Source organism: Excalfactoria chinensis, chromosome 4, assembly GCF_039878825.1.
Source record: "Excalfactoria chinensis isolate bCotChi1 chromosome 4, bCotChi1.hap2, whole genome shotgun sequence".
Classification (NCBI taxonomy): domain Eukaryota; kingdom Metazoa; phylum Chordata; class Aves; order Galliformes; family Phasianidae; genus Excalfactoria; species Excalfactoria chinensis.
The window spans coordinates 45,383,320-45,404,738 of NC_092828.1; the positions used below are offsets into that span (position 1 = coordinate 45,383,320).

Consider the following 21,419-nt stretch of genomic DNA (forward strand, 5'->3'; position numbering starts at 1 on the left):
ACACTGAATTAAGCCTTCTCTTCTACATATTTCTTTTCATTCCCTCTCAAGAGGCTATGCATACATGTAAAGCAATACCTTACATTTTGCTATTTTTTTTTTCTTCAGAGAACCTTAGATGTCACAGTTTCATATACTCTTAAATTAACTTTACCATCAAAATTGTGCATCTGAATTCCAGTTTGATTTTTTTCAACTTCTCTCTCATTAATTATACTATCCTAAGGAGAAAAAGTAAATGTCCACTGCTTTCTGCCCCTTTTCAGTCTTCTTTCTGATAAGCTAAGTAGATTAAACTTTTAATGTCTTACTGTAAGGAATTTTCCCTTCCTCTCAGATTATGATTTACTGGCCTTGTTCACTACATTTCCTAATGCTTTGATGTCCTTGTAAAACTTGGGCACAGGATCTGATGCAGTGTCCCAGGACTGTTCCCATTAATATCATATGAAATAACTGACCTTCATATTCCTACTTACTCTTTTAACCTTTCCACACTGAAGGATAACACAGTAGCACTCTTATTTATCAGGACAACTGAATTGTTCTACTTGAATTCTGAACCATCTTCTGAATCACTACTTTCTCCAACTCTGTCCACAATCCTGATTGATATACTGCTAATATTCTTTCTTCACAGTATTAAGTTGTTCTGCTTAACCTGATTTGTAAAACACAATCCATTTATCTCCTTGCCCTCATCAGAATATAACTTCCTCCCCCAATTTTGTGACGCTTTTTGATTTTAACACTAGATCATAGATGGCAGTACTGATCATTGTTACCACAATTAATTGAGTAGTCTTTTGTCTAGTATTTAGGATGGAGATGTAGATAGAGAAGCTGTGCCTCAGCTTTGACACAATGAAACTCTGTGTAACATTTACATCCCACCTAGTATAACCTAGCAGTTCCTGGTTCAAATATGACTCATGCAATTGTCACAGACTTGTAAATTCTGGATGTTTCCTAGTTTCTGTCCATGAATTTCCAACCTGACAATCTGAAAGATATGACGTAAAGCTTATATCTCTTCAAATTTTAGGTAACACCTAACTAAATGGACAAAATAGATGAAAGATAATTACAGTCCTGATGGTTCTAATTTTCTGTTCATGCCTAAGGAAGAAATGAATGAGGTTAGCTACTAAAGGAGGCTGTGGAAGCATTTTTACTGAAACATAATACTGAAGGTGATAAATTCTTCACGATTTAGGAAGATAAAACAAATCAGAAACTTATAAATAAAGTAGAAATACGTGAATCGGCTTTCACATGAAATAAAAACCAGATTAAGTTTACCAGATGAGAAATCTTTAATTCTCTTCACTTTTAGTTACTATTACAAATAAAAAAAACATAACATGAATAATCAATTATTAAAGTACCTCTAAAAGAATGAATGGAGGAGAAGAGGCCAATTCCCACCTCACCACGACCTCATGATAATGTCTCCCCTGAGCCTCCTCTTCTCCAGCCTAAAGCTTCCTTAGTCACTCCCCATAAAACTTGTACTTGAGTCCTCCACAGCTTCATTGCTCTTTTCTGGACACACTCCATGTCCTCAATGTATTTCTTGCAGTAAGGGGCCCCAAACTGAACACAGCACTTGTGGTACAGCCTCAATAGTGATAAGTACAGAGGAAGACCACCTCCCTGCTCCTTTTGGTAACTCTATTTCTGATACAAGCCAGGATGCCATTAACCTTCTTGGCTACCTGGGCACCTTGCTGACTCATCTTTATCCAGGCACTGACCAATACCTCCAGCTTCATTTCTTCTACACAGTCTTCCAGCCACTCTGCCTCCAGCCTGTAATGCTACCTAGTGCTGTTGCAGCCAAAGTGCAGGATCCAAAATCCAGGAGTGGCTTTAATTACACTATGCAAAGCTACTCAATTTTATTCATATATACTTATTTATTTATTGACTGTGTTCTTTTTATAATGACTGTCAGCTGTTAAGTAAGATTTCAGCAACAGTAAAGACCTTTCCTTCAGGTCCAAATGGCTGATCAAAATGCTGATATTCTTCTCTCCTGACATGTGCAGAACACACTTTAGAATGTCATTGGGAGTTCTGCATACATATGGAGAGGAGACTACAGGAGATGACATTTTCCATGTGGCCCTGAGATGAAAATTTTGCCCTAAGATAGTTCCTTCAGTAAGTTTTTTTTTCCACTACAGCAGTCACTTTTGCTTTAACAAAAATTGAACCTCTAAGACAATGTAAAGGAATACCATTTGCCAAGGGACTATTTGATACGTAGGTCTGTGTTTAACTATCAACACAAAACATTCACTGAAGGAAAACTAGAGATGGTAGTATTTTTCCATAAATAATCCTTAAAAAAAAAAAAGACAGGAAGTGTCATTAATCTCAATAAGTCCTGAGGAAGATGTAACAGAGTATGCAGCTTAACAAAATAACATTTGCTTATAAAATAACAAATAATAATAAAAAAAAACAATCTGTTTCTACTTCTTTGCTATTATTATTTTTTTGAAGCTTAAACTATCATGAAATGTAACTTTGCTGTTTTCCTGTTCATACACTAATGAATAAAGTGATTGATTCTGCAATATTAGTTTTCCTAACAAAATATCTAACAAAATGTTTTGTTTCTGTTGTTTGTTTTTCCCCCCCAACCTGTTCTTAGCTTGGTAGCTACAAAGGAAACAGACAGTGCAAGATCCCGTAGCATGCCAATGTCGCCATCTGATTTCTTGGATAAGCTAATGGGTAGGATGTCGGGCTACGATGCAAGGATCAGACCAAATTTCAAAGGTAATTTCAATCCTAAACTCCCAAATAATTCACAAAAAAATCTGGAGAAAAAAAAAAAAAGGAAAACCTAGAAATACACTTTTTTTTTTTAAAGTGAATTTCCTTTTCTAATACGGTTTCATTAGTATTATGCTCTATTCCTGTCATTTTCACAACTGAACTAATGCAGATTTTTGAAAATTAGTCTTATAACAATATTAGGACTGTCTAATAGTTTTCATTTTTCTCTTTCCTGAAATACTTGCTAATGGATTTGAATTCCCATCTTGCACAACAGCAGTCTCAAGTAACCTAGAGAGGAAGTTACAAGAAACACCTGCCTTATGCTGAATATAAGGAGTATATTAAGCACATAACCATTAGAATCAATCTCAAGAGTTTATCTTAGTTACGAAGTCTATCACAAAATTCTCCTGTAACATTGGATTCATCTCGTGCATCAAGAGGGACTGTATTTCCTCTTGTTCTCTACCTATTCTCAACTCTCTGCTGAAACGGCAAGTTCTTGATAACTGGAATTATCTGTCAGTATGTGCCTTATTGACATTCATCATAAAGAAGATTCAAGTAAGATTAAAAGTACAAAGTTTGCAAATGACAATATTATACCTTCTTTGGCACAAATCACACTATTCAATGAAGGCATGTTAAATCAGAATATTTAATAGAAAGATAACATACATACCTGATATTATGAAACTACACAAACAATTATACATAAAAATGCCACATATTCTAACTTTTGCAGTCTGGGAACTTCCAGTAGATTTGATACTTTTTTCAGGATACAGAATTCCAGTAATATAGCAGAACTGCACTTTGCCCCAGTCCTGAATCTACAGATCAAGCTACTAGTCTTTAAAATTCTCCAAAATACAAACACTGATAGAAAGGATAAACCTGTTGTGATTTAACTTATTACTCTTATTTTGCTTTAGTTGCCTCTTCCTCTGCCTTTGTTGCAATGAGTTCTCTCAGCAATAGCTTTTTATTATGAGTTTTCCTATATGTTTACTGCAAATTTCCCCTTTGAGCAGGCAAGCCTTCCCACTCTGAATATCTGTTGCTACCTTTACAAATTAATCCTTATCTGGCACTGATTCTTATACTTTAACATCACCATACTTTAGTAACTTAAGTAATAATGACTCTTAAGCATTTTTACCACTTTTACCAAAATTTGCCCAGAATAATTTAAAAGGACAAAGTAAGTAGTTTGTCAGCTTACTTCCTCACCAGTAAGCCATGAACAGTAGGTGGCTGCATGTATAAACTCAATATCTAGGATTTACCCCATCAGGAAATGCTTAATTTACAGTAAATCAACAGTGATGATCTTTTTGAAAAATATGCATTGGAAATTCAAACACATCACTAAAAGATTTACAACAGTGATCAATATCCCTCACGTCTATACAATAGAAGTCCCTCAGGCTATGCTTGCCTGAAGTACCCCAAGGAAAATTCCAGTGATGTGCTTTCCAGAGGGTCAGTGTATCAAACAGTATTTGCAAAGCAATGCAAAACACTCCATGTCTAAAACTGTTTGCTTATATGAACAAAAGCTTTTAATTTATTTTTGATCCTGTCTTAGTTTCAGCTGGAATGGACTTTTCTTCTGAGTGTCTGGTATGATGCGATATTTTGGTTCTAACATAACATACGTTGATAACACTGACATTCATAGCTGCTGCTAAAAAATGTTATATGTACAGAGACAAGGCCAATCACAGTGTAGTGCTCAAGGAAGTGGGAGGAAGGAGAATTAGGACAGCTGACTTACACTGGCCAATGGGATATCCCATACCACATGACATTATGTGGAAGGATTTTTGAAGGCAGTGGGAGTTCATCTGACCTTCTGCTGCTGCTCAGGGGATGGCAAACAATTGCCTGTAATATATATTTTTATATACATGTGTATATATACAGTCAATTATTATCCTTTTTTGCTGTCTTAGTAAATAGCTTTATCTCAACCCACATGTTCTACTTCTTCCCCCTCCTCCTCCACCCTCAATTCTCTCCCACATCCCAGTGGGAAAGAGACTGAGTGAACAATACGTGATACTCAGCCACCTGCCGGGTTAACCCCCTACGCATCCCTACTAAATTTATCAAGCCTTGTTCCCATATTATTTCCCCCTAGTATGTAAACTACAGGTTGATCCTAAGGTAACATTGTGAAGGACAATGAAAGAACTCAAGAAAAATCTAAACTCTGCAGTTTTTCTTCATTTTTTGGGTCTCCAGAAGTCCTACAAATAAGGGCTAAAAATTCAGAGATCACAGCTTAGGGATTGGATTTTGGAGTTCGTCATAGACACAATGCAGTCATCTGATGGGACTACACTGAAGAACAGACAGATGTTTAGAGATCAGTGAATTCAATGTAGTACTTCTTGAATATATAATTCAGAAGACTCAGAGCCTTGTTTTGTAAGTGTCGAAATTTAAAGAGACAAAACCTAATTTGACATTGTTCTTTTTCAGAAAGTGCACATTCTAAATCTTCTAGACAGCTATGCAGTTTGAACAAATCTGCCCAGAATGATTCAGATCTATCACTAAGAATAAGTGTCTCCTTAAGTGACTTCACCACTTCCTTGTTAGCTGTGTTTGTCCTAGAATAAATACTGCAGTTTCTGCTTTATGAGTTTTTAATTTGGTAACGGTTTTAAAGAAACAGGTCCAATAAGAGATACGAGATAATCTTTTTATGCTTTTTTTCTTTCAATAACATTTCTGCATGGACAAGATTTTAACTAGCATCTTTCCATCATAAGTGATCTTGGTCAATAAAATAAAATTATACCTCCTGTCTGAATTCTGTGCATTTCAGTAAGGAATTTTGAGTATGTATTATTGTTTAACAGGAATAATAGAATGAAGATGATACTGTTGCACTTATCTAGATAGGACATAAAACAGAAGAATAGATCTTGTAAAATATGCATTCAAAATACTATACTTACTAAATACTTCTATTTCCAGTAAATCCAAACTGTAGCAAGATGTTTACCTTAGATATCCCATGTCTCAAACACTTATATATGCAAAATACTTCACTTTCAAACTTGGACATAGTCATAAGATCCATTTGTAAAAACTGTCATGGACTCAAACCAGACATTCAACAACAACAACAACAAAAACAGATAGGAGATGTGTGCAGCTTGCCTGTACACAGCCAATAGGTAAACAGAGGTTAAACAAATGTTTCATATGAAAGATTATAATGATAGAAAAATAATCTATGATAAATGGTAAATGCTTACCAGCGTTGAAGGTTCACAGTAAACTCCACAAAAGACCAACTTCCAGAGAAAGAAATCCTGCCTCCATGGTAGTCAGCCCTTAAAATGAGATCTGAGAGGTAGCACAGCTGAATTACCTTCACCTGTGCTCCCACAGCTGACATATTGGTTGCTTCAGGTGGTTAATCAGAGGTTCAGTCTGTGATCAACAGTTTCCCACACAGAGGTGCTATATTTTTAACTAATACAGCACACGCTGTATTGTTTGGAACAATGTCATAAGGTGTAAACTTTTAGTTTCATAGAGGAAACTCTAAATCATTCTTTGCCTTCATTTTAACAAATAGCATTCAACAATCATTACTTTAGGAACTTCTTATGCCAGAATCTACTTGAACTTACTTTTGGCTTTTCCAGTGTTTTATGGCAATAAAATTGTGATGTTTTGCTACTGTGCGAAGCATCTCCTCTTTTTTCTTTAGTTTGAATGCAGTGGCTATTTTATTGCCCTGTGTCTTATCAAGAAATGGAGGAAATTCCTGTTCGCTTTTACAGATTTTTGTACTTATTTCTTGCTCCCTATTCCAAAGTTAAAAGCACTGTTCTACTTATGCTGTTCTCGTTCAGCAACAGATTATGGAGTTTGTCCACCTTTACTGCCTTTTTGACATCTTTTTTCTCCCTAATACATCATTTTAAAGTGGACAGAAATTTTGAAATATTCAGGATGAAAGCTCATGATTTACTTCTATGGCTGCCCATCTATACTGATGTCTACAGAACATGATTTCAGTGAACCACCCATAATGCATCTATCTACTCTTTTCTGCTCAGAAATCATTAATTTAGAACCAACTAGTATGAGGGCATAATAAAGATGGTTTTGCATTTGACTAACATTGAATGACTTCAAACAATTATTGTTTGAATCTATAAACCATTTCTAAATGGCTTTTAGTTCCCATTTACCCTATTTTTAACTAGCTATTAACTGCCTTTTTGTAATGCTGATTTTCAAATTAAACATCAGTGTTGTAGCTGTTTGGGATTTATCTCCTATATAAAAGCAACTATATCGATAAAGAAAAATTACACTTTAAAACAGTGCTATTTTAAGCAAGGTAATATTGTGCCAAATTTGAAATTACAAGAAGTGTTACAACATAGGTATTTCAGAAAGTAAAGCTGCCTTGGAATCAAATTATCTAACAATCACAGTCAGGAAATAGAGTTTTCTCTCTGACAGTTGTTAGTAGTTTCTAGTGATTCTGCCTTTGTTCACCTGCCCTGTTTTTTCCATTTTCCTTGATCATCTTCAGGAGCCCATTTCATCTATCAATAATAAACCTTTACTGAATCCTAAGATGTATCAAATATGCCTACCTGCTCTAGATAATTAACAAAGTTGCAAAATGACTGTAGTGTTAAAGTGACTGTAGAGTGATACCTCTTTACCTGAGAATTCTGCATTGCATACGCATTCTCCTGTATTAGAATGATGGAAGTACATGTAGTGATCTTTCGTTATAACTGCCATGCAGTACTTCAAAACAATTATTGCTTTGAGGAAAGAAAGCTAGATGTTTCAACGTAGGTCCTGTTGGGAGAACTTTCAATGCCAACTTCATTGGTCACATTAAGTTTTGCTAGCTGTAAAGCCCCAGCAGTGGCAGAATAGAATATTACTTCAGTGACTCTAAACAAATAAATATTACATAAGTATTTGCAAGACCAGGTATAGCTCTTCCATTACTAATGGTTGCTTACTACTGGAAAAAGAAACTAGCATTTCCAGTACTGAAATGGAATGTTGAGATATGAATACAAAGGTGCAGGAGAGTGATAGAAGAGCTTTAAGATGGAAAAGCCTTGTTTCCATTGCACATAGACATAGACTGATAGGAAATAATGGAGAAATTAGGATGCTGTGTCACAATGCCACTTTTACAGAGGCTTGAAGAGAAATAATTTAAAACCTTTCCCATGAAGAGATGGTTTATTGTTTAGTTATTGTAATGACTGCTCTACCAGTACTGATGCTTTACTAATGCAAGATAAAGAACAGTAGTTGGCAAAACAACCACTGTAACAGGAAAAATCAGCTTAAATGGATTCTTAACTATTTGTTGAGTTTAAGAGAAATGAGAATAGAATCTGTCATTCTTCCTTATTCACATTTGTTCCTGTCAGTAGCAGAGATAAGAGCAGCAATAATGTATTTCAGTTACCAGAGATGACAGATAATGTTAAAAGCTGCCTTGAGAGAAAAAGGTCACTTTTCCCCCTAACTGCTGAAAAAAATAGCATACATTTTTCACTTAAAAAACACATCAAAAATACATAAATATATTTGAAATTTAGTTGATTTTTTGCTCTCTTTTTTTTTCTTTTGTATATAATTCTCTGCGTAAGTTCATAATGAGCTCCTTGTCTTTCTTTATGCTAGAACTGGCCAGTCTGGCAGTGTGATTTTGAGAAAAATTGAATGGAATAATCTATTACACATCAGAAATCATTCAAATTTTGCATTAAATGAGTTTTGAATGTAACAGTATTTCCTTAAATCAACAAATATTATTTCATAACAGTTTATCAGTTTGTTTTACAGTCACTCAATATACATTGATTCTGGACTAGACACTGATGGATGTTTTTCTTTTTTTTCTTATTCCCCCCGTCCCCCCCCTTTTGCAGGCCCTCCAGTTAATGTCACATGCAACATATTTATAAACAGCTTTGGATCCATAGCAGAGACAACCATGGTAAGATATCTTGTCTCAAAAAATGTTTAAAGTTCAAGCTTAAGGCATTTAATAAAGTTAGAAATCAAGGTAGAACTTCTCTTAATATGGAACTAATGAAATAAATCTTCTTCAGAAAACAGAACATTTGATTTGGGAACCTGCTTTGGCAGGGGGGTTGGACTCGATGATTTCTAGAGGTCCCTTCCAACCCCTACAATTCTGTGATTCTGTGTGATTCTGTGATTTAGCAATTGATTTTTTTCTAATAATATCAAACATAAAAATAAAAGTTTTAAATTTTAGTTTACTTAATAGTTGTAATGACTTACTTTCCATTAGATGGGTATTCATTTCTATACTATTCCACCTTTCTAACCTCAAAAATCTCCATTCATTGTTAAAGGAATTCTATTTTAAATTCCACTACATATTGTGCATGTGAGGATATATACTTTATTTAAAAAGTCATCTATATATACGTAGTGCAGAGAAAGCAGAATCATAGAATGGCTTAAGCTGAAATGAACCCTAAGGATTATCTGGTTCTAACCCCCCTGTTGTGGGTAGGGTTGTTTTCTACTAGATCAGGCTGCCAAGGGCCCCATCCAGCCTGGCCTGGAACACTTCCAGGGATGGGGCATTCTCAGTTTCTCTGGCCAATCTGTGCCAGTGCCTCACTAAATAATTTCTTCCTTATCTCTAATCTAAATCTCCTTCTTTCATTTGAAAACCTTTCCTCCTTGCCCTACCACTATCGAGCAGTGTAAAATGTCAGTCTACATCTAGTTTCTTAGATCCCTTTAAATACTGAAAGGCTGCAGTGAGGTCTCTCTTCTCCAGGCAGAGTAACCCCAGTTACCTCTGCCTTTGTAAAAGCTACAGCCAACTAGCAGAGGATGGTTTCGATCCATCGACCTCTGGGTTATGGGCCCAGCACGCTCCCGCTGCGCCACTCTGCTGTTACTGTAATGCTAAAATGGGGACCCGGTGTATAAAACTTCAGCGTGAATTCTAGAAGATAAATATAAATGGATTGTACAGCTTTTGTAGGCACACAGTCTACCTGATCTTTACGTGCCATGAAACATAGTGGGAGATGATGCTGAGAGATGCAGACAAATTTTTCTAGATAGGAAATAACTTCTTTTCCACCAGACTGCAAATCCCAGATGGATATTGTGTCCAAGGAGATGTATTCAGGTTTGATCAGAGCATTAAGCACTGTTCACATGATTAGAATAGTACTCCATGGCTACTTTTGAATGACTCTGGAATAGAGCCAGTAAAGTCAAAAGAATCAGCAACAAGATCACTCTAAAAAGGGTTTTTGGAAAATTAATGTTGTTACAACTGAAAAAAAAAAAACAAAAAACAAAACAAAACCAAAAACAAACAACATTCCTGCATTTGAGATGAGGATATTTCACATTTCAACTGTATGAAATACCAAACAAGCAAAAAAACCCCACACTGATCATAAACACATTTCAACGTCAAAAGTATCTAAAGAGCAGGTATCAAATGGGTGAGGCCAGGCTCTCTTTAGTACTGTGCGGCAGCACGCTTGTAGACTACTTGCATCCTTTAGTAAAATGTTCATCTCGTTTAAGTGCCAAGACTCTTTTTATAATGTTCTCTAACAGCTCACTGCAGAACTTTTGCTTATGGTCTGCAGCTGTTGAACCCTTAGAGACTCAAATCTTGCATTTTAGAACAAGTCCCTTTATGCAGATAGGACTTTTGATTGTATGTATTATTAGTCTACTTCTCCACTGAACTGAAAAGGAACCTTAGAACCTTTCTATCTTAAAGTTATGGTTAAAAACATCTTGAATTATTTTAAAAACTGAAGTACTGCCCTGCTGAAGGAAAATAAATTCACTGCAGTTTTACTATTTTTATCTATTTTCACTATTTTACCAACAATTATTTACTGTAATCCTTATAATTCAGACATCTATATAAATCTTACACCTTCTTGATTAGTACTCCTTTTTCCAACCTGAAAACAAAAGAGCTTACAAGCAAGAGGTACAAAATAAGACCCGTTATGTGATACCTGGAAGTCTCTCTGGTGTGTAAAAGCAGCAGCTGACTAATGGGATATGCATACAGTGCATTACTTTATAGAAGCCGGAGTGTATTAGCCCCTATCCTTCACTGCCATTGTACTTGCTCTTGGTACTATCTTTTCTCTTTTCTCTTTCTGATTGTTCTCTTATTGATGAACAAAATGTTTGAGCTCCCTCTGCTGCCTTGGATACGAATAACACAATAAACAATTAGAGAATGGGGAAGGAAGAAAGGAAGGAAGGAAGGGAGGGAAGAAAAAAGTGATGTGAGGTCTAATAGTTAAGGTAGTTAAGGAGAGACAACTAGTCCAAATAATAATAATAATAATAATAATAAAAATTAAAATTGAAATAGATCTTTTTAAAATTTCCTTTTGTTTCACAGTTCTTTCTTTTCTTTAAAGCTCAGGCTATAGTTATTTCACATTCCCTTTATCTCAGAAGATAAATCAAGTACTTTTTAGGAGGTAAAATGGTATGCCACCTCTTACTAGGAAGTTGTGATTCAAATTAAATCTAAGCAATTTTAATTCAACATACAAGGAGCTTAATTTATGTCAGGAATTCTCTGAGGCAATGAAAAATAAATCATGATTTTAAATTCTCTTTAAACAAACTTTCATAATTGACACATTTTGCATCATTGAATCATCTTGGTTGAAAAAGACTTTCAACATTACCAAGTCCAATCATCACCCAAGTCCCATCATGTCTTTTAGTACAACATCCAACTGTTACTTAAATACCTCCACCACTAACCTGGGAAACCCATTCCAGTGTTTCCTGTCCTCTCCATGAAAACTGGTTTCTTTATATCTAATGTAAACTGTCCCTGACAAAACCTGAGGCCATTCCTTCACATCCTATCACTTGTCACCTGAAAAAACAGACTGACAAACTTCTCACTGTAACCTTCTTTCAAAGTAGTTGAAGAGAATGAAGAGGTCTCCCCTCAGCCTCCTCCAGGGGAAATAATCCCAGTTCCCTCAACCACTCCTCATAACTCTTGTGTTCTAGTCCCTTCACCAGCTTTGTTGCTCTTTCTGCACATGGTTGAACAACTCACTCATCATACAGTGAACCAAACACAGTATTTGAGGTGCAGTCTCACCAGTGCTACTTACAAGGGTCAAGCCTTGACAGACTTTCTGTGTTAATGAGTTGAATAGTAGTACCAGAGCTGAACATGTATTAGTGATATCCACATTCATTCTCTTGCCAAATAAACTCTTACTGATCTGCACATATAAATGACCAGGTTCAGTCCTTCACTTTTTACTTGTTGCTATTCTTTTTTTTTTTCCCCTCTTATAGATTTAGAAATCTAAGGAACAGCAAGATGTTAAGAAAACATGGAAGACCAGATTTGATTTTTTTTAATTATTATTTTTTAACATATAATTGCACAATATTATCAGCAGAAGTTTTTCTTTTAAACTTTTAAAGTTGTATGTGCAGATAAAAAGTATCTGCACATACAACTTTAAAAACCAGAGAAACCTATCAGATTGCTCGTCTACATAGGGTTAAATATATATTGGCAACATGGAAACTAAATCCTGCAGAAAAATAATTTATTTATCGTTGTACTGTAATTAAAGTTTCAACTTTTATCATAACATCCTTGGAATAGCTTAGAGTTTCTCTGTGTAGCTTGAGTTATGTTTCAAATTGCAGTGCATAAGCTAATGCTAAAAAATTTTATTGTTTGTAAGAGCAGTGTTAATATATATTGCTGGCAGCAACCAGTGAAGCAATGGTTATAAAATGCTTAAGTTATGGGATCAACTCTACAAAAATACTGCTTTTATTCCAGTAATTAAGACTTACCAAATTCCTCAAAATTTATAAGTGTTAAAGGTCATTAACACTTGATCTTGATACAGTGGTATGGCTATCTTTACTAAGTATTATTATTCTTAGGTTAACGCATATTGATTGAAAGGGACACTTGCTGAGAGAACTAATGGCAATTGACAGCAGTGCGGATAATTATCATGTTTAAAAGCATGTTTGTTATTTGTTCCTGCTATATGCCATATTCTGCCAATGGATATTTCTTGACTCAGCCTGAAAAGACACGAATGCTGTTAAGAAGGCAAATGCACATATCCCTGAGGCAGGACTTGAAAAATTCCACTGCCTGCCCTCCCATGAAAATGAAAGCTGGTCTTGGGATTGTTTAGCAATTGGAATCCTAAAAAGTGCATTTGCTAGATCCAGAACACAGAGATGTGTTTCTAATTCTCTACTTAATGTATCCATGAGAGAGGCAATCTGCAGTGTGAGTTTATTTAGTTTTCTGTAGTCTACTAATATTTGCCACATGCTTTCTGACTTCCTGACTGGCCGTATAGGGGAGTTATATGGGCTGTGTGTAGGTCTTATAATCCCTATTCTCTCCAGTTCCTGCACAGTCTCGGTGATTTCTTCTTGCCCACCCAGGAGTCTATACTGTTTTGTATTTGTGATCTGGTACATCTGCAATAAACAGATTCAGTTTTTTCATGGCCTCTTAAAATTGTCGGCACTACTAAGATACTAATACATCCTTCTCTTTTATCCATGCCCTCTTATCCGGTGCTCAGCCACTGGTTCAGGTTGTGGCCTGGCAATTACATTGTAAGACATAACTTGGAAAAAATACCCATTCACCATTATTTCTCTACTTATTTTAGTGACAAAACAGTAACTGTAGAAAGTACTTCTAATGAATCTCTGCTTATTCCCTTGCTCATAAAAAGATAAGCAATCATTACAATATCCTATCTTCTAGTCAGTAAATTTCTTTTTGAGTTAATAGATTTTCAGAATGTAATTGTATAGGAACATATGAAAGTTAGTTTATTGGCATAACAGGATTAGTTAAACAAGATTCTGGTCTACTTCCATCTATAAACATTACATGCTATAATATGTTGGATCTCACACGATCTTCTTTATAGTTGCTTTGTCTTTAAGAGACTTAAATTGAATGAGAATTTAGCTACTTGATTCCTTGAAGGATTGGATTGATAGAATACAAAAAAAAAAAAAAAGCTTTGTTTCTTGGCACTTTTCATTAGTTCTCTATTTTGAAATATTTTCCTTTACTTGTATGCAGTTTTGTGAAGCTAGCTACTCTACAGCTTCAGAAAACTGAGTACGGACTATATAATTTGTATGCCATAATATTATATACACATAATAATAATTTTGAAAGCATATTTTTGTACTTTCTGGTAGTTAAGTATTTCAATCATTTTGGATATCGTAATTTTAAAGTATTTATTTTTTCAATATCTTCTCATTCTTCCTTGGTAATCATCAAGACCCTCATTCTCTAGTTCACAAAGGTAACTTCTTCATGAAAGAAAAAAATAATAATAAATGGATACTGAGTGGAGTTTATGCCGTTTCAGATTTTATTTATTTCCCTGAAGTGTATATAGTGATTTTTTATTATTTTTATTTTTTGAGATAGGCAATTAATTTCCCAAATACATCAGGATATCTAGGATGGTAGACATATAGAGTTATTTTAGACAATGTCAAGTTTAGCTCCCAACAGATGGAATACAGAAAAGAGAGATAGTATGGAATTCCTCTTTGATCCCTTATATTTCCCTGAGGAGATTAAACAGGGGTTGATTTCAAATACACATTTTCAGTGAAGGCTTCTACTGTCATTCAGTCATTCACTGAAAACACTGGAATTCTAAGTGGTAATGTATAAAATATATTAATCACAACATGGAACATGTAGCACCAAAAGGTCATCTGAACAAGTGAGTCATCTCATATAAATGCAGTATTTCATTTAGCAAATAGACCTTCTGGTGTTATAGCAAAAGCATCTTTAGGGACACACAATTTCTCTGGAGAAGGAAGAAAATGATTTTGTTAACTGAAAACATGGCAAAGATCAACGAAGACAGAGTTTTAGAGTATGATGCTTGTTCATGTAATTGTCATGTCCATTTTCATCTAATCCCTTGTACAGCTGTTTCAAAGTGCAAACATTTTAAAAGCCCCTCAGCTGAAGCTTAACAACTCAGCTATATTGAGCAAGTCGCAAATGTGATTTTAGTGTAATATGTTAGGAGTTGGGAACACACAATTTCCATTAAGAATTCAAGATTTATATCCAGCCTGAAATTGATAAATATACTAGGACACACAGTAAGAGCTGTGACAAAGGTTATCATATGGTATGTCAACGCTGCATTTAATTTTTAGAAAGATTAAACAATCCAGATGTTTTGACTTTTGATATTACAATTATTTGTGAGCACAGAAACTTAAATCTGGACATTAATACTAACAATTAACCAGAAATTATAACAATAACAACAACAAAAATAATATTAATAAAATTGACTAAAGCTGTGCATTTGCCTAAAACCTATCAAAAAAGGTAGATTTTGAATAACAGTGTTGAATTCAACAAATATTGAATGTTTTACAATAAAGACAAGAAAGTCATCATCTAAAAATCATTGATTCCTCAGAGAAACTACTGTATATGTTTTTATTTTTATCTGTGGGTTGAATTACAATAACTGAAAGCTCTATACTAATCGGCTTCATCAAAATTACCCATCCTTTTAGTAAGGAGGAGACTGAACCAGAGTAGTGACAGAATTGCTTACTCACTCCAAACCATTAGTAGTGATGATGAAGGACATAGAAGAGAGATTCAAACCAATTGATAAATGTAGCAATAAGCTACATTTATTTGTTCCAGGTAGAACATTAACAATATTCTTAATACTTCAGAATCCAAGGATGTGAAAGCAGGTGACAAACTTAGAAAGAGTATTTAGTGCATGAGCAGTGCACTGAACATTGAATTTTAATTTTGAAAGGGAATCTTAGAGGTCTGATACTATAAGCAGCAATTCCAAAGTCCTAGTTTCAGCTAGTTCTTTGACAAGTGAGTTCTAGCTCTATTGACTTGATATAGAAGATATTATATCAAGATATAGTACTGTGGGCCCAGTATTGGAATCAAATTCTGCAAAGTATTAGACAAAAGTTATACAAAATATTTACAAAATTATGAATAGATATCCACCTGGACACTTAGTAGTTTGGATTGTAAGGAGGAAAAAAAAAAAAAGAAAAAGAAAAAAAAAATCAGAAAAATCAAAACATTAAATAGCTTAAAATCTGGTTTTATACACCTATGGATGGAGAAAGATAGAGATCGTGATCCAAAATCCATCAATAATCTTTTCTGAATAGCTAAAGCTTCCTGAGAAGCCTTCACCCAAATCCTCAAACCATCTGGCCTGTCCTACTTAATGGAGTGGGTAAGAGCACCCACCATTTTCAAATTACTGTAGGATTACAGCTTTTATCCAAGAACAGACTGCCGTTACTGCTCATCCTCAGCCCGTGAGAGCTCAGATCTAAAGAGGTGAATTGCCAACAAAGTGCTTAGCCACCTAACTCAAGGCAGGACCAGACAGGAAAGCTCTCCATCTCTGCATAAGGAACTGCATACTTGACCTCATACAGCAAATCATGAGGGCAAAGAGTCACAGTCTTGGCAAGGAAAACAGCAAGAAAGTGGCTTTCTCCTAAGGAATATGAAGACACTTCTTACTGAGGGAAGAATCCTGCAGTGCTGGAAAATTCACAGAGTTCTTATTAAGAAAGATGGAAAAATATGGCAGTTTCTGCTGGACCCAAGTTTCTGTATTGCAAGAACAGGAAAATCATCCTTATTTTTATTCATTCCCAAAATCCATTCTGGAAAGAACGTTTCCACCATGGAAATATTCTGGGACTGATAGTCAAAAAGATTCAGTGAGTCAGACAAACTATTATAATCAACAGTGTATCTACATTGCTTCTTGTAATGAATGCCCCGTAGCTATTCAGTACAGAAAAGCATGTTCTTAGGGATGTTTGACATTAGTCAGATCTTGTTCCTCTGACACAGATTTGACGTGTCAATTAAAGTTAAGTACTCAGCGATCAATTTAAATCATGGTTAATTTCTCTTTAGCTGCTATTGTAAATCTCTGACAGATTAATGGGTTGCAGTTAGTGCTGGAGCATGGAGTCTACTGCAGTTTTTTATCACTCATTAATTGAACTGCCCTACATCCATAGTTTGCTACTAGCCTTGCTGCTGCTCAGACCTGTAATACTGAAAAGACCTATTAAAAGTAGGGAGGAGTCCCATTTTTTTCAATAATAAATCATGCCAATGAAAAGATCATTGATGTTTATTAGCAGAGTAAGTTGAATTATGAACCAATTCAGACTATTCTAAATTTCACAGTATCACAGTATCACAGTATCGTGCGAGTTGGAAGGGACCTTAGAGATCATAGAGTCCAACTCCCAGGATTCGAGCCCTCTGTGTAGCAGAGCAGCATTTCTGCCACTTATGCAGAATTTGGTTATTGTAAATAACATTTTTTCCCTAAACTTAAATAGTAGAATCATAGAATTCCTCAGGTTGGAAAAGCCTTAAAGATCATCAAGTCCAACTGCAACCTAACCAAACTACCCTAACTCTAACAACCCTCTGCTAAATTATGTCTCTGAACACCACATCCAAATGGTTTTTAAACACATTCAGGTATGGTGGCTCAACTGCCTCCCTGAGGAGACTACTCCAGTGCTTAATAACACTTTCTGTAAAGTTTTTTCCTGATATCCAACCTAAACTTATCCTGGTGCAACTTAAGACCAGATATTGAAAGAGAGCAACAAGGTCTCCCCTCAGTCTCCTTTTCCCCAGACTAAACAGCCCCAGGCATATTCTGCAAGCCCTTCACAAGACTCGTTGCCCTTCTTTCGGCATGCTCCAGCACCTCAATGTCCTTTCTGCACTGCAGTGCCCAAAACTAAACATAATACTTCAGGTGAGGCCTAATCAATGCTGAGTACAGGGGCAGGATGACTTCCCTAGTCTTGCTCACCACACCATTCTTGATAAAAGCCAGGATGCCACTGGTCTTCTTGGCCACCTGAGCACACTGCTGGCTCATATTTAGCCATCAGTACACCAAAACTGATTTAAACTGTTTTAAACTGATTTCCCCCCACTAGTATTCCCTTTTCAACACATTTATGGAAGGCAAGTGAGTCTTCCGTTCATTGTTGCACTACCACTTTAGAGAAATCAAATTTTTATTTCTCCTCTCACAGTACTGGCTATTCATTACGGTCCTTATTCTTTTCTTTCAACATGCATGGCTACAGATGAGGCATCACCATAAACTCAGTAATTGTGGAATTTCAACTATTAAGAAGGAGAAAAGACAAGGGAAATCTTGAGGTTTAATACAACTGATATTTATGTTTCTCAGATGTTTGCGCAAAGGGTCTTCTCTTTTGATTTTGCAATGATATTGGTTACCTGAAAGCAAAATGACCTACCAATATGAGGGGCTTACCTAAATTTAAATACTTGTGTTTCTGTACCTGAAAAATGTCATCAAAGACATATCAAAATTATTAGCTAAATAACCATTTTCTTCTTTGTTTTCCATTTTATATGCCAGTGATGGATTTAGTCCAGTATTTCTTTTTTCACCATAATATTACATCAAAACTAGAATAACACATGGAAAAAATTCAAAAAGCTGGTAATCAACCTGTAGCAAACACACAGAACTGTTTGATCAAATAGTCTCATTCCTTACACGGTGATCCACAAGCTCAGTAAAACCATTAGCACACTGTGGTTACAAAATAAAGTTTACTATGAGTTGCTTCTTCAAAACATCGGATACATTTTTAGACAAATATTCACTTGGGTGTTATTTTCCCCAGTATTGGTTCCAATCTCATATAACATATTTTTCAATGATTTAGCTCATTCCCTGCTTTACTGTGGCTTTACCAGTTCCCTCTTGTTCTCCCTTCTCACTGCAGCTCATCCTGCTAAAGTTTGTTCCTCTCTTCAGCTTTAATGGGAGCAGCTCTATTTAGATCTGCAATAAATTCTTAGGTACTAAGGATCATATTCAGCATCTATTATAACAAAGTAAATTTTAATCCACTATATTATGTGCAAAAAGCTCTTCCAGTGTTATGACTGAACTGTTAGCAACAGATGTAGAAACCTAGAAAGGCAGAAATATGACCATTGCAACCTACAGCCCTATGCATGTACATAACTTAGAAAGATTGGGCCTTGATGGAGCTTGAGTTTCAAGCATTTGCAACACATGTCATTAATTAATTTAGTAAAAACATATTCTAATGGGACTTTACATATTATATTTTATTCTTTAGCGAATACATCAGTTTTGTATATGATTTTTATGACACTCAAGTATTTTTTAAGGCAGAACTTTAATAGACATGAATTGAAATTCATAATATTGATCAGTCAAAATTTAAATATTATTCAAAAGAGTGGTGTTTCACATAGGGCAATTGCATTTACTCTTAGCAACTTTTTTGGAAAGTCCAGATTTCCATGTTAAATTCCATAGTGAACTAGAACAAATAAAGCAAGTATCAACTGACTTCATTATGCAAAAGACAAATCTAGGTTTTACATAGTATGAAAATGTGATGATTTTGTCCAAATGACAGCATACAAAAATTACAAGAGCAGGTAATCTGAAGCATTCAGATAAAGTGCATATTTTGGAAATTTGTAACTCTTCTTTATCAGTATAAAGAAAAAATCAGCATACTCTGTAAATGTTTTAGATTTCACTGTGTGCTGGAATTTGCTAATCAAACACTAGTACTGGAGCCAATAGCAATCTGCAAAGAGCAGCTACTTGATGTCTGAGTGTAAATTTTCTTGTGCCCTATGAAGCAGATGACCAATATCTTACCCTCTAAGAAAGTTCATTCTGTGACTGCGAGTTCTGAAAGACGGTGGAGCAAGTTCTTGAACAACCAGGGCACAGCAGCTGTTTGATAATGGCAGCCTTGAGGTCATGAGGAAATCACACAGCTTAAATGATGATTTCTCTCCCCCCACAAAGGAACCTTCTCAGAACAGAGTAATTTGAGTTAGGAGTCACCCTTCTGTGCAAGTAGCACACAGCTGTAGTAATCCTCTTGCAGGAAAGCAAATCAATTTGAGCAGTTTAATTCTGTTCTCTGTGTTGGCATCAAACAACCCTACTTGTTTAAAGCAAGTTGGTACTGTGCTCACAAGGTATAACTACAAGTTGAGGAAACAAATGTTTGTTCTTCATGCAATAGTATTCGAATGTATATTTTTTGATAGATAAAAATTATTATTTAAGGCAGACTTTTCAGGGAAGAAGGAAAGAAAAATTGCTTCAGTACAACTTAGATTTCTTTTTTTTTCCACCTTAATGTCTGGAAGCAATTTAAATCAATTTATTTTGACTCACTTTAGGCAAATTGACAGACAATGTAACATAACATGGAGCAGATTCCTCCATTTATCTTTCTCCATTTTCCTTTTTTTTCTATGATTTCATCTATTCTGTCTTACCCTTAGTAAGTGGCCCCTAATTGTGAGAAATCTGTTCATTCCACTATTGCTGTCACAACTGCTGAAACACACCACCAACCACCTCACTGTTCTCACATTCACTGTTTGGTCTCCATGAACATTCAGCAAGTGTCAGTGGATGTCAGTGGGTGCCATTTCTGCCTGGAGGAATTCAGTGACACACCTTTGTTTCATACACACTTTCATGTCAGACACCATTCTGTCAGACTGCCATGGGCCAACTTGAAGAAATAGGAAGCATTGCTTTTTGAGTAGCCCTTCTAAATTCTCTACCACATTTGAGCAGATGAGGAACAAATACATCCTCCTCATACAACAGCAAAGAAATGTACTACTCTCACAGAATTTTTCAGTAGGGAGCTGAGAGAAAGACTTAAGTGGTATGTCTAAAATATGTAAGGATTAGAGAGAGAAGAAAGATGTGAACTGAAATTCCCTTACAATGGAATAGACTCTCACTAACTAGGAGAGGGAAGTTGAGCAGGAAAAGGTTATGCCATTAAACTTTCTGCATGCTTCTCTTCTTTCCATTTCAAGAAAACGCTGTTGAAGGGTTAGAGTTATGTGGAGATATATAGACTACATAGGGATTGGATTTCCTTATCTTCGGATTTTTTCAATTACCTTGAAATTATGCTTATCCATTATGCCCCCACTAATATAAATAGGTATCATGCTGGCAATCAGCTGAGTAATTCTTTTGTCATCCACAGATGGACAGGGGATTACATGGCTAAGAAATGAAATAAAAGCTAAATCCCTATGCTTGATAAAGATTTGCTTGTTTTCTCTTTCATTCAGGATTATCGAGTGAACATCTTTCTCCGTCAGAATTGGAATGATCCACGTCTTGCATATAGTGAATATCCAGATGACTCTTTAGACTTAGATCCATCCATGCTGGATTCAATCTGGAAACCAGATTTGTTCTTTGCTAATGAAAAAGGTGCCAACTTTCATGAAGTTACAACGGATAATAAATTGTTGAGAATTTTCAAAAATGGAAATGTACTTTATTCCATCAGGTGAGTCTCTAATCATGTGATTTTTTTCAGATAGAAGTTTGTAAGTGTATCTAGGAATTGTTAACAGCTATTTTCAG

The 21,419-nt window shown here is 35.4% G+C and overlaps 1 protein-coding gene and 1 non-coding gene across 4 annotated transcripts in view; one reads left to right on the plus strand and one right to left on the minus strand.

The window, feature by feature from the left end:
• The window catches only part of GLRA3 (glycine receptor alpha 3), a 62,735-nt gene that overhangs the window by 14,975 nt on the left and 26,341 nt on the right, over positions 1-21,419 (plus strand). For 2 of the 3 annotated variants that reach the window (XM_072335479.1, XM_072335478.1), the window contains exons 2-4: positions 2,663-2,790; positions 8,742-8,809; positions 21,119-21,342. In XM_072335479.1, the coding sequence (XP_072191580.1) occupies positions 2,663-2,790; positions 8,742-8,809; positions 21,119-21,342 (420 nt within the window). Of the gene's footprint in view, positions 1-2,048; positions 2,167-2,662; positions 2,791-8,741; positions 8,810-21,118; positions 21,343-21,419 lie in introns of those variants that run through there. The other variant, XM_072335480.1, reaches the window with a different exon arrangement.
• On the minus strand, positions 9,679-9,750 carry TRNAM-CAU (transfer RNA methionine (anticodon CAU)). Its single transcript has one exon. It is a non-coding gene; the product is annotated as a tRNA-Met (tRNA).